This window comes from Oncorhynchus masou, chromosome 2 (assembly GCF_036934945.1).
Source record: "Oncorhynchus masou masou isolate Uvic2021 chromosome 2, UVic_Omas_1.1, whole genome shotgun sequence".
In the NCBI taxonomy this organism is placed as follows: Eukaryota; Metazoa; Chordata; class Actinopteri; order Salmoniformes; family Salmonidae; genus Oncorhynchus; species Oncorhynchus masou.
In genome coordinates, this window is record NC_088213.1 from 2,966,022 (window position 1) to 2,981,021 (window position 15,000).

The following is a 15,000-nucleotide window of genomic DNA, read 5'->3' on the forward strand; positions in this document are numbered from 1 at the left end:
TAGCTAATGCCAATCCAGGAACACCATGCTAGAGGTGGAAAATGGTGTTCCGGGATTAGCATTAGCTACTCTAGCATGGTACTGGGAAATGGTGTTCTGGGATTAGCATTAGCTACTCTAGCATGGTGGTGGAAAATGGTGTTCTGGGATTAGCATTAGCTACTCTAGCATGTTGAGCATGACGTTTCCCTTTAGCTTCATTCTGCTCCGTCTGTGTCTTAAACCTGTCAATCAATGTTCATGATTAAAACCCTGTTAAATTGATTGGTTGAACCCGACTTTAATTAAATCATAAACCGCAGACCCCACACCACACCGTTAATATCAAAACACCATTTCAAAATGGACGCCAACACACCATTACACCCAGGCTTCGTCTCAATTGGCACCCTATTGGCTCTGGTCTATAGTAGCACTACCATATAGGGAATAGGGCTCTGGTCTATAGTAGTACCACTATATAGGAATAGTATTTGGTCTATAGTAGTACCACTATATAGGTAATAGGGCTCTGGTCTATAGTAGTACCACTACATAGGGAATAGGCTCTGGTCTATAGTAGTACCACTATATAGGGAGTAGGGCTCTGGTCTATAGTAGTACCAGTATATAGAGAGGGTTTCATTCATAGTGGTACCACTATAGGGAATAGGGCTCTGGTCTATAGTAGTACCACTATATAGGGAATAGGTTTCTGGTCTATAGTAGTACCACTATATAGGGAGTAGGGCTCTGGTCTATAGTAGTACCACTATATAGGGAATAGGGCTCTGGTCTATAGTAGTACCACTATATAGGGAATAGGGCTCTGGTCTATAGTAGTACCACTATATAGGGAATAGGGCTCTGGTCTGTAGTAGTACCACTATATAGGGAATAGGGCTCTGGTCTATAGTAGTACCACTATATAGGGAATAGGGCTCTGGTCTATAGTAGTACCACTATATAGGAATAGGGCTCTGGTCTATAGTAGTACCACTATATAGGGAATAGGGCTCTGGTCTATAGTAGTAACACTATATAGGGAATAGGGCTCTGGTCTATAGTAGTAACAATATATAGGGAATAGGGCTCTGGTCTATAGTAGTAACAATATATAGGGAATAGGGCTCTGGTCTATAATAATACCATTATATAGGGAATAGGGCTCTGGTCTATAGTAGTACCACTATATAGGGAATAGGGCTCTGGTCTATAGTAGTGTACTATATAGGGAATAGGGCTCTGGTCTAAAGTAGTACCACTATATAGGGAATAGGGCTCTGGTCTAAAGTAGTACCACTATATAGGGAATAGGGCTCTGGTCTATAGTAGTACCACTATATAGGGAATAGGGCTTGGTCTATAGTAGTACCACTATATAGGGAATAGGGTCATTCATAGTAGTACCACTATATAGGGAATAGGGCCTGGTCTATAGTAGTACCACTATATAGGGAATAGGGTTTCTGGTCTATAGTAGTACCACTATATAGGGAATAGGGCTCTGGTTCATAGTATACCACCATATAGGGAATAGTGTTCTGGTCTATAGTAGTACCAATTATAGTAGAAGAGGGGCTCTGGTCTATAGTGAGTACCAATTATATAGGGAATAGGGTGCCATTTAACACACAGGACCCCCATCTCCCAGAAAGCAGCAGGCTCCAAAGCAGGTCGGCCACCTCCCATCATGCAACATAACGCTCCATAACCGTACTTACTGAAACTTCCTGAGGACGGGCTTGTCCATATCAACATTACAGTCCTCTGGGCTGGGGAGATAACATTAGTTTAAACCTCTACAGTACAGTCCTCTGGGCTGGGGAGATAACATTAGTTTAAACCTCTACAGTACCGTCCTCTGGGCTGGGAGATAACATTATTTAAACCTCTACAGTACAGTCCTCTGGGCTGGGGAGATAACATTAGTTTAAACCTCTACAGTACAGTCCGCTGGGCTGGGGAGACAACATTAGTTTAAACTCTACAGTACAGTCCTCTGGGCTGGGGAGATAACATTAGTTTAAACCTCTACAGTACCGTCCTCTGGGCTGGGAGATAACATTAGTTTAAACCTCTACAGTACAATCCTTCTGGGTCAGGGGAGATAACATTAGTTTAAACCTCTACAGTACCGTCCTCTGGGCTGGGGAGATAACATTAGTTTAAACTCTCTACAGTACAGTCCTCTGGGCTGGGGAGATAACATTAGTTTAAACCCACAGTACAGTCCTCTGGGCTGGGGAGATAACATTAGTTTAAACCTCTACAGTACAGTCCTCTGGGCTGGGGAGATAACATTAGCTTAAACCTCTACAGTACCGTCCGCTGGGCTGGGGAGATAACATTTTTATTTAAACCCCACAGTACCTGGCCCTCTGGGCTGGGGAGATAACATTAGTTTAAACCTCTCTACAGTACAGTCCGCTGGGCTGGGATAACATTAGTTTAAACCTCACAGTACTGTCCTCTGGGCTGGGGAGATAACATTAGTTTAAACCTCTACAGTACAGTCCGCTGGGCTGGGGAGATAACATTAGTTTAAACCTTCAACAGTACAGTCCTCTGGGCTGGGGAGATAACATTAGTTTAAAACCTCTACAGTACCGTCTCTGGCTGGGGAGATAACATTAGTTTAAACCCTACAGTACCGTCCTCTGGGCTGGGGAGATAACATTAGTTTAAACCTCTACAGTACAGTCCTCTGGGCTGGGGAGATAACATTAGTTTAAACTCTCTACAGTACCGTCCGCTGGGCTGGGGAGATAACATTAGTTTAAACCTCTACAGTACAGTCCGCTGGGCTGGGGAGATAACATTAGTTTAAACCTCTACAGTACCGTCCTCTGGGCTGGGGGAGATAACATTAGTTTAAACCTCTACAGTACCGTCCTCTGGGCTGGGAGATAACATTAGTTTAAACCTCTACAGTACAGTCCGCTGGGCTGGGAGATAACATTAGTTTAAACCTCACAGTACCGTCCTCTGGGCTGGGAGATAACATTAGTTTAAACCTCTACAGTACAGTCCTTGTACCATCTAAACTGCTGTGAAATATACTTTCAATAACCCCAAAAATATTGTATTTTCAGCTGTTTGAAGCTGGTGTACAAAAACGAAAGTAAAAAAGACACAAAAAACGAAACCGAAGAATGGGAAGCAGAAAAAAAATAGCACGAATAGAACATATCAGACACTTCTTAGACTTTCAATGAGAATGACAGATCTATAACTCATATTGCTATGTGAAATTTGGTCAGGTAAGCCAAAAGGTGACATAGTTCAGCTTTAAAAGAGAAGAGAGGGTTTAAACGTCTGAACAGAAACAGAGGCAGGCCAGGGAAAGAGAAGAGAGGATCTGAACAGAAACAGAGGCAGGCCATGGAAAGAGAAGAGAGGGTCTGAACAGAAACCGAGGCAGGCCAGGGAAAGAGAAGAGAGGGTCTGAACAGAAACAGAGGCAGGCCAGGGAAAGAGAAGAGAGGGTTTGAACAGAAACAGAGGCAGGCCATGGAAAGAGAAGAGAGGGTTTGAACAGAAACAGAGGCAGGCCAGGGAAAGAGAAGAGAGGGTCTGAACAGAAACAGAGGCAGGCCATGGAAAGAGAAGAGAGGGTTTAAACATCTGAACAGAAACAGAGGCAGGCCAGGGAAAGAAAATAGCTGAAAACTGGAGCAGCGTAGCAAAGCATTTTTCCACTGTTGTTTCACCCGTTGCCAGAATCACTCTTGCTCCGCGTATTAAACCTTTTGCCCTATATGGTTCCATCAACAGAATGGGGCGTTACAATCATTTATATTGTATGTTATACCATAATTCAGCCTCAGCTTCAGCTTTACAGCTAAAGAGGGGTACCATATTCTGTCACTGTGTACAGTATCTCAAATCAAATTATTTGTCACATAAACAATAACAACAACAACAACAAATGATTTGATTTGAGATACTGTACACAGTGACAGAATATAGTAACCCTCTTTAGCTATGCAGCTAAAGTACCAGAATATGGTAAACCTCTTTAGCTATGCAGCTAACGTACCAGAATATGGTAACCCTCTTTAGCTATGCAGCTAACGTACCAGAATATGGTAAACCTCTTTAGCTAACGTACCAGAATATAGTAAACCTCTTTAGCTATAAAGCTAACGTACCAGAATATGGTAAACCTCTTTAGCTAACGTACCAGAATATAGTAAACCTCTTTAGCTATAAAGCTAACGTACCAGAATATGGTAAACCTCTTTAGCTAACGTACCAGAATATAGTAAACCTCTTTAGCTATAAAGCTAACGTACCAGAATATGGTAAACCTCTTTAGCTATAAAGCTAACGTACCAGAATATGGTAAACCTATTTAGCTATAAAGCTAACGTACCAGAATATGGTAAACCTCTTTAGCTAACGTACCAGAATATAGTAACCCTCTTTAGCTATAAAGCTAACGTACCAGAATATGGTAAACCTCTTTAGCTATAAAGCTAACGTACCAGAATATGGTAACCTTCTTTAGCTATAAAGCTAACGTACCAGAATATGGTAAACCTCTTTAGCTAAAGTACCAGAATATGGTAACCCTCTTTAGCTATAAAGCTAACGTACCAGAATATGGAAAACCTCTTTAGCTATAAAGCTAACGTACCAGAATATGGTAAACCTCTTTAGCTATAAAGCTAACGTACCAGAATATGGTAAACCTCTTTAGCTATAAAGCTAGCGTACCAGTGACAGCCCTCTTACATAAGGCCTGAATAGAAGTCTCTAATTGGGGATTTGAATTGACGGGTCCATCTGTTGGTTGTTGTCAGGAAGTCTGAACAGCGTGGCGCCTCCCTCCCTCCCTTCTCATCCATGCTTCATCCCTCCCCCTCTCCTCCCTCCATCTTCCCTCCTCTCGTTCCCACTCTCTCTCTGTCTCTCATTCCTTTAAATGACTAACTATCATAATGATTTAAAATCACAACAGCACCTCACAGAAAGTCACATTCTTTGGCCGTGCAGAGGGCTACTCACCAAACGGCACTGTGGCTGGCCTGCTCAGAGCTGCACAAGGAGAGGGAGGGAGGGAGGGAGGAATTTTGGGCAACCACAACAGCAAGGAAAGAGATCAGGATGGCAACCAGACATTATGAAGGAGGAGGAGAGGAGAAAGGAGGAGGACAGGAGAGAGGGGAAGGAGGAGGACAGGAGAGAGGGGAAGGAGGAGGACAGGAGAGAGGGGAAGGAGGAGGACAGGAGAGAGGGGAAAGGAGGAGGACAGGAGAGAGGGGAAGGAGGAGGACAGGGAGAAGGGGAAGGAGGAGACAGGAGAGAGGGGAAAGGAGGAGGACAGGAGAGAGGGGAAGGAGGAGGACAGGAGAGAGGGGAAAGGAGGAGGACAGGAGAGAGGGGAAGGAGGGAGGACAGGGGAGAGAGGGGGGAAGGAAGGAGGAGGACAGGAGAAGGAGGGGGAAGGAGGGAGGAGGACAGGAGAGAGAGGGGAAGGGAGGAGGACAGGAGAGAGGGGAAGGAGGAGGACAGGAGAGAGGGGAAGGAGGGAGGACAGGAGAGAGGGGGAAGGGGAGGAGGACAGGGGAAGGAGGAGGACAGGAGAAGGAGGGGAAGGAGGAGGACAGGAGAGAGGGGAAGGAAGGAGGAGGGACAGGAGAGGAGGGGAAGGAGGAGGACAGGAGAGAAGAGAAGAGAGAGAGGGAAAAAAAAAGAAGAGGAAAGAGGGAGAGAAACATACAGAAGGGGAGAGAGAGTCCGAGACAAAGCTGACATGAATAGAGAGGAAAGTTAAGACTGCTAATTCAGTAAAGATGATGTAGAGTCAATGATACAAACCATGACCATTAGACACTCAGTGTGTGTAACATCTAGCAGAAACAAAGGGAGGTTGAAGACCAATGACGATGTCTCTTAAAATAGTCACCAACAAATGTTTTCATGTCAGTGAGCTGGTTGTCCATCCAAAACAGCAGCGGATTTAAAGCTCAATGGTGGACATCAGGCATCTCAAATAATATACTAGTCACCACACTCCCAAACACTGGTGAAGGTTATCTATAACAATGTGTGATGGCTACTATTATTAGTGAAACAACACTGGAAGGTATATACCCCCCCCCACCCCCCCCCCTGCTTTCATCATAACAACAGTGGCCCTCAGCAGGTATATAATCTCCTGTCCATCCCACACGCTGATAAACGTCCCGGTCTCTGTCCCCCCCTCCCGGTCTCTGTCCCCAGGCTCTGTCTGTCCCCCCCGGTCTCTGTCGCCCCCGTCTCTGTCCCTCCCCCCGGTCCCCCCCCCTGGTCTCTGAGAGGTTCTGTATCAGTCCTGTCACCTGAAGGTGTTCCTCTCCCCCGGTCTTGTTCCCGTGTTGCCCGGGACCATCTGGGGCTGCTGTCCCCCCCCAGGCCCCCCTCCCCCTTGTCTCTGTCCCCCCCGGTCTCTGTCCCCCCCTGGTCTCTGAGAGGTTCAGTATCAGTCCTCACCTGAAGGTGTTCCTCTCCGTCTTGTTCCCGTGTTGCTCCGGGACCATCTGGGGCTGCTGTTGCTTCTCAGGGCCAGCCAAGTCAGTAGGAGACGGGCTGAGGACGGGCCGACGGGCTCTGTCCCCACACACACAGAGGGAGAGAGTGAGGATCAAGGGGCTGCCAAGTCAACAGCAGTCACAACGCACAAAAGTGTTTCCTGTTACTCCTCTGAGACAGGGCTCCAAAACAAGGGGGTGCAGAGAGAGACAAAGTGTGTGTGTGTGTGTGTGTGTGTGTGTGTGTGTGGTGTGTGTGTGTGTGTGTGTGAGAGAGAGTGTGAGTGAGTGTATGTGTGAGAGTGAGTGAGAGAGAGTGTGTGAGAGAGTGAGTGAGTGAGTGTGAGAGAGAGAGTGAGTGAGTGTATGTGTGAGAGAGAGAGTGAGTGAGTGTGTGCCCCCCTGAGTGTATGTGTGAGAGAGTGAGTGAGTCTGAGAGAGAGAGAGTGAGTGTAGTGTGTGAGAGAGAGAGAGTGAGTTGTATGTGTGAGAGAGAGTGTGAGTGAGTGTATGTGTGAGAGAGAGGGAGTGAGTGTATGTGTGAGAGAGAGAGTGTGAGTGTATGTGTGAGAGAGAGTGAGTGTGTAGACGTGGAGAGAGAGTGAGTGAGTATGTGTGAGGAGAGAGAGTGAGTAAGTGAGTATGTGTGAGAGAGAGAGTGAGTAAGTGAGTGAGTATGTGTGAGAGAGAGTGTGAGTAAGTGAGTGAGTATGTGTGAGAGAGAGTGTGAGTGAGTGTATGTGTGAGAGAGAGAGTGAGTGAGTGTATGTGTGAGAGAGAGAGTGAGTGAGTGTATGTGAGAGAGAGAGAGTGAGTGAGTGTATGTGAGAGAGAGAGAGTGAGTGAGTGTATGTGTGAGAGAGAGAGTGAGTGAGTGTATGTGTGAGAGAGAGAGTGAGTGAGTGTATGTGTGAGAGTGAGTGAGTGAGTGAGTGTGTATGTGTGAGAGAGAGTGAGTAAGTGAGTATGTGTGAGAGAGAGAGTGAGTAAGTGAGTGAGTATGTGTGAGAGAGAGTGTGAGTGAGTGTATGTGTGAGAGAGAGTGAGTGAGAGAGAGTGAGTGTATGTGTGAGAGAGAGAGAGTGAGTGTATGTGTGAGAGAGAGTGTGAGTGTATGTGTGAGAGAGAGTATGAGTGAGTGTATGTGTGAGAGAGAGTGTGAGTGAGTGTATGTGAGAGAGAGAGTGTGAGTGTATGTGTGAGAGAGTGAGTGAGTGTATGTGTGAGAGAGAGTGTGAGTGAGTGTATGTGTGAGAGAGAGTGTGAGTGAGTGTGTGTATGTGAGTGAGTGTATGTGTGAGAGAGTGAGTGAGTGTATGTGTGAGAGAGAGAGAGTGAGTGTATGTGTGAGAGAGAGTGTGAGTGAGTGTATGTGAGAGAGAGAGTGTGAGTGTATGTGTGAGAGAGTGAGTGAGTGAGTGTATGTGTGAGAGAGAGTGTGAGTGAGTGTATGTGTGAGAGAGAGTGTGAGTGAGTGTATGTGTGAGAGAGAGTGTGAGTGAGTGTATGTGTGAGAGAGAGTGAGTGAGTGTATGTGTGAGAGAGAGTGTGAGTGAGTGTATGTGTGAGAGAGAGTGTGAGTGAGTGTATGTGAGAGAGAGAGAGTGTGAGTGTATGTGTGAGAGAGAGTGTGAGTGTGTATGTGTGAGAGAGAGAGTGAGTGAGTGTGTATGTGTGAGAGAGAGAGAGTGAGTGTGTATGTGTGAGAGTGAGTGTGTATGTGTGAGAGTGAGTGTATGTGTGAGAGAGAGTGAGTGAGTGTGTATGTGAGAGAGTGTGAGTGAGTGTATGTGTGAGAGAGTGTGAGTGAGTGTGTATGTGAGAGAGTGTGAGTGAGTGTATGTGTGAGTGTATGTGTGAGAGTGAGTGTATGTGTGAGAGTGAGTGTATGTGTGAGAGAGTGTGAGTGCCTCATCGTTTCTACGAGACAGAATAGCTGTTTTTCCAGCAGCGTCAGGTTGTCAGTGTGTCGGATGTGAGCCCTCACATGATGTCAGTCACAGCGGAGGGTGTCCTTAACTAGCTAGTGACTGAACTAGTATCTAGAGACTGGTTTAACTAGCTAGTGACTGAACTAGTATCTAGAGACTGGTTTAACTAGCTAGTGACTGAACTAGTATCTAGAGACTGGTTTAATTAGCTAGTGACTGAACTAGTATCTAGAGACTGGTTTAACTAGCTAGTGACTGAACTAGTATCTAGAGACTGGTTTAACTAGCTAGTGACTGAACTAGTATCTAGAGACTGGTTTAGCTAGCTAGTGACTGAACTAGTATCTAGAGACATTGGTTTAGCTAGCTAGTGACTGAACTAGTATCTAGAGACTGGTTTAACTAGCTAGTGACTGAACTAGTATCTAGAGACTGGTTTAACTAGCTAGTGACTGAACTAGTATCTAGAGACTGGTTTAACTAGCTAGTGACTGAACTAGTATCTAGAGACTGGTTTAACTAGCTAGTGACTGAACTAGTATCTAGAGACATTGGTTTAACTAGCTAGTGACTGAACTAGTATCTAGAGACATTGGTTTAACTAGCTAGTGACTGAACTAGTATCTAGAGACTGGTTTAACTAGCTAGTGACTGAACTAGTATCTAGAGACTGGTTTAACTAGCTAGTGACTGAACTAGTATCTAGAGACTGGTTTAACTAGCTAGTGACTGAACTAGTATCTAGAGACTGGTTTAACTAGCTAGTGACTGAACTAGTATCTAGAGACTGGTTTAACTAGCTAGTGACTGAACTAGTATCTAGAGACATTGGTTTAACTAGCTAGTGACTGAACTAGTATCTAGAGACATTGGTTTAACTAGCTAGTGACTGAACTAGTATCTAGAGACTGGTTTAACTAGCTAGTGACTGAACTAGTATCTAGAGACTGGTTTAACTAGCTAGTGACTGAACTAGTATCTAGAGACTGGTTTAACTAGCTAGTGACTGAACTAGTATCTAGAGACTGGTTTAACTAGCTAGTGACTGAACTAGTATCTAGAGACTGGTTTAACTAGCTAGTGACTGAACTAGTATCTAGAGACTGGTTTAACTAGCTAGTGACTGAACTAGTATCTAGAGACTGGTTTAGCTAGCTAGTGACTGAACTAGTATCTAGAGACATTGGTTTAGCTAGCTAGTGACTGAACTAGTATCTAGAGACTGGTTTAACTAGCTAGTGACTGAACTAGTATCTAGAGACTGGTTTAACTAGCTAGTGACTGAACTAGTATCTAGAGACTGGTTTAACTAGCTAGTGACTGAACTAGTATCTAGAGACTGGTTTAACTAGCTAGTGACTGAACTAGTATCTGGAGACATTGGTTTAGCTAGCTAGTGACTGAACTAGTATCTAGAGACTGGTTTAGCTAGCTAGTGACTGAACTAGTATCTAGAGACTGGTTTAACTAGCTAGTGACTGAACTAGTATCTGGAGACATTGGTTTAGCTAGCTAGTGACTGAACTAGTATCTAGAGACATTGGTTTAGCTAGCTAGTGACTGAACTAGTATCTAGAGACATTGGTTTAGCTAGTTAGTGACTGAACTAGTATCTAGAGACATTGGTTTAACTAGCTAGTGACTGAACTAGTATCTAGAGACTGGTTTACCTAGTTAGTGACTGAACTAGTATCTAGAGACTGGTTTAACTAGCTAGTGACTGAACTAGTATCTACAGACATCGGTTTAACTAGCTAGTGACTGAACTAGTATTTAGAGACATTGGTTTAACTAGCTAGTGACTGAACTAGTATCTAGAGACATTGGTTTAGCTAGCTAGTGACTGAACTAGTATCTAGAGACATTGGTTTAGCTAGTTAGTGACTGAACTAGTATCTAGAGACATTGGTTTAACTAGCTAGTGACTGAACTAGTATCTAGAGACTGGTTTACCTAGTTAGTGACTGAACTAGTATCTAGAGACTGGTTTAACTAGCTAGTGACTGAACTAGTATCTAGAGACTGGTTTAAATAGCTAGTGACTGAACTAGTTTCTAGAGACATTGGTTTAGCTAGCTAGTGACTGAACTAGTATCTAGAGACATTGGTTTAGCTAGCTAGTGACTGAACTAGTATCTAGAGACATTGGTTTAGCTAGCTAGTGACTGAACTAGTATCTAGAGACATTGGTTTAGCTAGCTAGTGACTGAACTAGTATCGAGAGACATTGGTTTAACTAGCTAGTGACTGAACTAGTATCTGTCCTCTCCTGAATACCTGTTGTCCAGGCTGACGTCACCAGACAACATTACTGAACCGGTCCTCTCCTGAATACCTGTTGTCCAGGCTGACGTCACCAGACAACATTACTGAACCGGTCCTCTCCTGAATACCTGTTGTCCAGGCTGACATCACCAGACAACATCACTGAACCGGTCCTCTCCTGAATACCTGTTGTCCAGGCTGACGTCACCAGACAACATTACTGAACCGGTCCTCTCCTGAATACCTCGTGTCCAGGCTGACAACATTACTGAACCGGTCCTCTCCTGAATACCTGTTGTCCAGGCTGACGTCACCAGACAACATCACTGAACCGGTCCTCTCCTGAATACCTGTTGTCCAGGCTGACGTCACCAGACAACATTACTGAACCGGTCCTCTCCTGAATACCTCGTGTCCAGGCTGACAACATTACTGAACCGGTCCTCTCCTGAATACCTGTTGTCCAGGCTGACATCACCAGACAACATTACTGAACCGGTCCTCTCCTGAATACCTGTTGTCCAGGCTGACGTCTACCAGACAACATTACTGAACCGGTCCTCTCCTGAATACCGGTTGTCCAGGCGGACATCACCAGACAACATTACTGAACCGGTCCTCTCCTGAATACCTGTTGTCCAGGCGGACATCACCAGACAACATTACTGAACCGGTCCTCTCCTGAATACCGGTTGTCCAGGCTGACGTCACCAGACAACATTACTGAACCGGTCCTCTCCTGAATACCGGTTGTCCAGGCTGACGTCACCAGACAACATCTCTGAACCGGTCCTCTCCTGAATACCGGTTGTCCAGGCTGACGTCACCAGACAACATTACTGAACCGGTCCTCTCCTGAATACCTCGTGTCCAGGCTGACAACATTACTGAACCGGTCCTCTCCTGAATACCTGTTGTCCAGGCTGACATCACCAGACAACATTACTGAACCGGTCCTCTCCTGAATACCTGTTGTCCAGGCTGACGTCACCAGACAACATTACTGAACCGGTCCTCTCCTGAATACCGGTTGTCCAGGCGGACATCACCAGACAACATTACTGAACCGGTCCTCTCCTGAATACCTGTTGTCCAGGCTGACGTCACCAGACAACATTACTGAACCGGTCCTCTCCTGAATACCTGTTGTCCAGGCTGACGTCACCAGACAACATCTCTGAACCGGTCCTCTCCTGAATACCGGTTGTCCAGGCTGACGTCACCAGACAACATTACTGAACCGGTCCTCTCCTGAATACCGGTTGTCCAGGCTGACGTCACCAGACAACATCTCTGAACCGGTCCTCTCCTGAATACCGGTTGTCCAGGCTGACGTCACCAGACAACATTACTGAACCGGTCCTCTCCTGAATACCTGTTGTCCAGGCTGACGTCACCAGACAACATTACTGAACCGGTCCTCTCCTGAATACCTGTTGTCCAGGCTGACGTCACCAGACAACATTACTGAACCGGTCCTCTCCTGAATACCTGTTGTCCAGGCTGACATCACCAGACAACATTACTGAACCGGTCCTCTCCTGAATACCTGTTGTCCAGGCTGACGTCACCAGACAACATTACTGAACCGGTCCTCTCCTGAATACCTGATGTCCAGGCTGACATCACCAGACAACATTACTGAACCGGTCCTCTCCTGAATACCTCGTGTCCAGGCTGACGTCACCAGACAACATTACTGAACCGGTCCTCTCCTGAATACCTGTTGTCCAGGCTGACATCACCAGACAACATTACTGAACCGGTCCTCTCCTGAATACCTGTTGTCCAGGCTGACGTCACCAGACAACATTACTGAACCGGTCCTCTCCTGAATACCTGATGTCCAGGCTGACATCATCTAAGAGAAAGGATGAACTAAGTGCTTTTCTTCAGCTGTGTTAAAGCACAGAGCAGGGTTTACGTCCCAAATCGCACCCTATTCCCTTATGTAGTGCACTACTTTAGACCAGAGGCAGAGCACTAGTAGTGCACTACTTTAGACCAGAGCCCAAAGGGAAAAGGGTGCCATTTCGAACCCGGACCGTGTACCATGGCTCTCTCTGGGTCTGCATCCCAAATGGCACTCTATTCCCTATAGGGCTCTGGTTAAAAGTAGTGCACTATTTAGAGAACAGAGTGCCATTTGGGACTCAGACCAGGCGAGAGCAGGGCACAAGCCCTCTTCAGTGAGTTAAGACGGATCCTCTCCTTTCACTGCCACTAGTCAGACCTCTGTGGTCCAAGGTTCTCAGGAAGCTCTCATGGACTTTACCACAGTAGAAACATGAGTGAGTCAATGAGATGGTGAGTACGTGAATGAATGAGAGACCCAGAGAGACAGAGATCCAGAGAGAGAGACAGAGAGAGACAGAGAGAGAGAGAGACAGAGAGAGACAGAGAGAGAGAGAGACAGAGATCCAGAGAGAGAGACAGAGAGAGACAGAGAGAGAGACAGAGAGAGACAGAGAGAGACAGAGATCCAGAGAGAGAGACAGAGAGAGACAGAGAGAGAGAGACAGAGAGAGACAGAGAGAGAGAGACAGAGAGAGACAGAGAGAGAGAGAGACCCAGAGAGAGACAGAGACCCAGAGATCCAGAGAGAGAGACAGAGAGAGACAGAGAGACAGAGAGAGACCCAGAGAGAGACAGAGAGAGAGAGAGACCCAGAGAGAGAGACAGAGAGAGAGAGAGACCCAGAGAGAGAGAGAGACCCAGAGAGAGACAGAGACCCAGAGAGAGACAGAGACCCAGAGAGAGACAGAGACCCAGAGAGAGACAGAGACCCAGAGAGAGACAGAGACCCAGAGAGAGACAGAGACCCAGAGAGAGACAGAGACCCAGAGAGAGACAGAGACCCAGAGAGAGACAGAGACCCAGAGAGACAGAGACCCAGAGAGACAGAGACCCAGAGAGATCGAGAGAGAAAGACCCAGAGAGAAAGACCCAGAGAGATCGAGAGAGAAAGACCCAGAGAGATCGAGAGGAAGACCCAGAGAGAAAGACCCAGAGAGACCCACCCAGAGAGACCCAGAGAGAGAGAGACCCAGAGAGACCCAGAGAGAGAGAGACCCAGAGAGACCCAGAGAGAGAGAGACCCAGAGAGATCGAGAGAGAGAGACCCAGAGAGAGAGACCCAGAGAGAGAGACCCAGAGAGAGAGACCCAGAGAGAGAGACCCAGAGAGATCGAGAGAGAGAGACCCAGAGAGATAGAGAGAGAGAGACCCAGAGAGAGAGACCCAGAGAGATCGAGACAGAGGGTGATGGAGGTGTAGTCAGACCTGCTTGCGGCTCGAGAGGCAGAAGGAGCAGGTTCCTCAGAGATGGAACCAGCCTTGTTAAAGAGCCGTGACCTCCTACTGATCCCCAAGGCGGACATGTGGTGACTGAGGAATGATCGCCCCCTAGTGGCCAGGACAGGACAGGAGAGAGAGAGAGGAGAGCGGTAACAACCATGGTTTCATGACGGCTGCTTATCAGATGGCACCCAAAATAGTGCACTACTTTAAACCAGAGCACAATATAGGGGACAGGGTGCCATAGGGCTCTGGTCTAAGGTAGTGCACTATATATAGGGTATAGGGCTCTGGTCGGTCTATAGTAGTACCACTATATAGGGAATAGGGCTCTGGTCTAAAGTAGTACCACTATATAGGGAATAGGGCTCTGGTCTAAAGTAGTACCACTATATAGGGAATAGGGCTCTGGTCTATAGTAGTGCACTATATATATATATATATATATAGGGAACAGGGTGCCATTGGGCTCTGGCCTAAAGTAGTGCACTATATATATATATATATAGGGAACAGGGTGCCATAGGGCCCCGGACTAAAGTAGTGTACTATATAGGGAATAGGCCTCTGGTCAATAGTAGTACCACTATATAGGGAATAGGGCTCTGGTCTATAGTAGTACCACTATATAGGGAATAGGGCTCTGGTCTATAGTAGTACCACTATATAGGGAATAGGGCTCTGGTCTATAGTAGTACCACTATATAGGGAATAGGGCTCTGGTCTATAGTAGTACCACTATATAGGGAATAGGGCTCTGGTCTATAGTAGTACCACTATATAGGGAATAGGGCTCTGGTCTATAGTAGTACCACTATATAGGGAATAGGGCTCTGGTCTATAGTAGTACCACTATATAGGGAATAGGGCTCTGGTCTATAGTAGTACCACTATATAGGAATAGGGCTCTGGTCTATAGTAGTACCACTATATAGGAATAGGGCTCTGGTCTATAGTAGTACCACTATATAGGGAATAGGGCTCTGGTCTATAGTAGTGCCACTATATAG

At 46.2% G+C, this 15,000-nt stretch overlaps 1 protein-coding gene across 3 annotated transcripts in view; it reads right to left on the reverse strand.

Moving 5' to 3' along the window:
- Positions 1–1,625: 1,625 nt before the first annotated feature.
- LOC135554410 (mucin-2-like) overlaps positions 1,626–15,000 on the reverse strand; it is a 16,154-nt gene continuing 2,779 nt past the window's right edge. Inside the window, exons 2-4 of one of the 3 annotated variants that reach the window (XM_064986710.1) lie at positions 13,976–14,098; positions 6,460–6,555; positions 1,626–1,754 (exon numbers count right to left, since the gene is read on the reverse strand). In XM_064986710.1, the coding sequence (XP_064842782.1) occupies positions 1,700–1,754; positions 6,460–6,555; positions 13,976–14,098 (274 nt within the window). In that variant the 3' untranslated portion in view covers positions 1,626–1,699. Of the gene's footprint in view, positions 1,755–2,652; positions 2,692–6,459; positions 6,556–13,975; positions 14,099–15,000 lie in introns of those variants that run through there. The other 2 variants (XM_064986719.1, XM_064986728.1) reach the window with 2 other exon arrangements.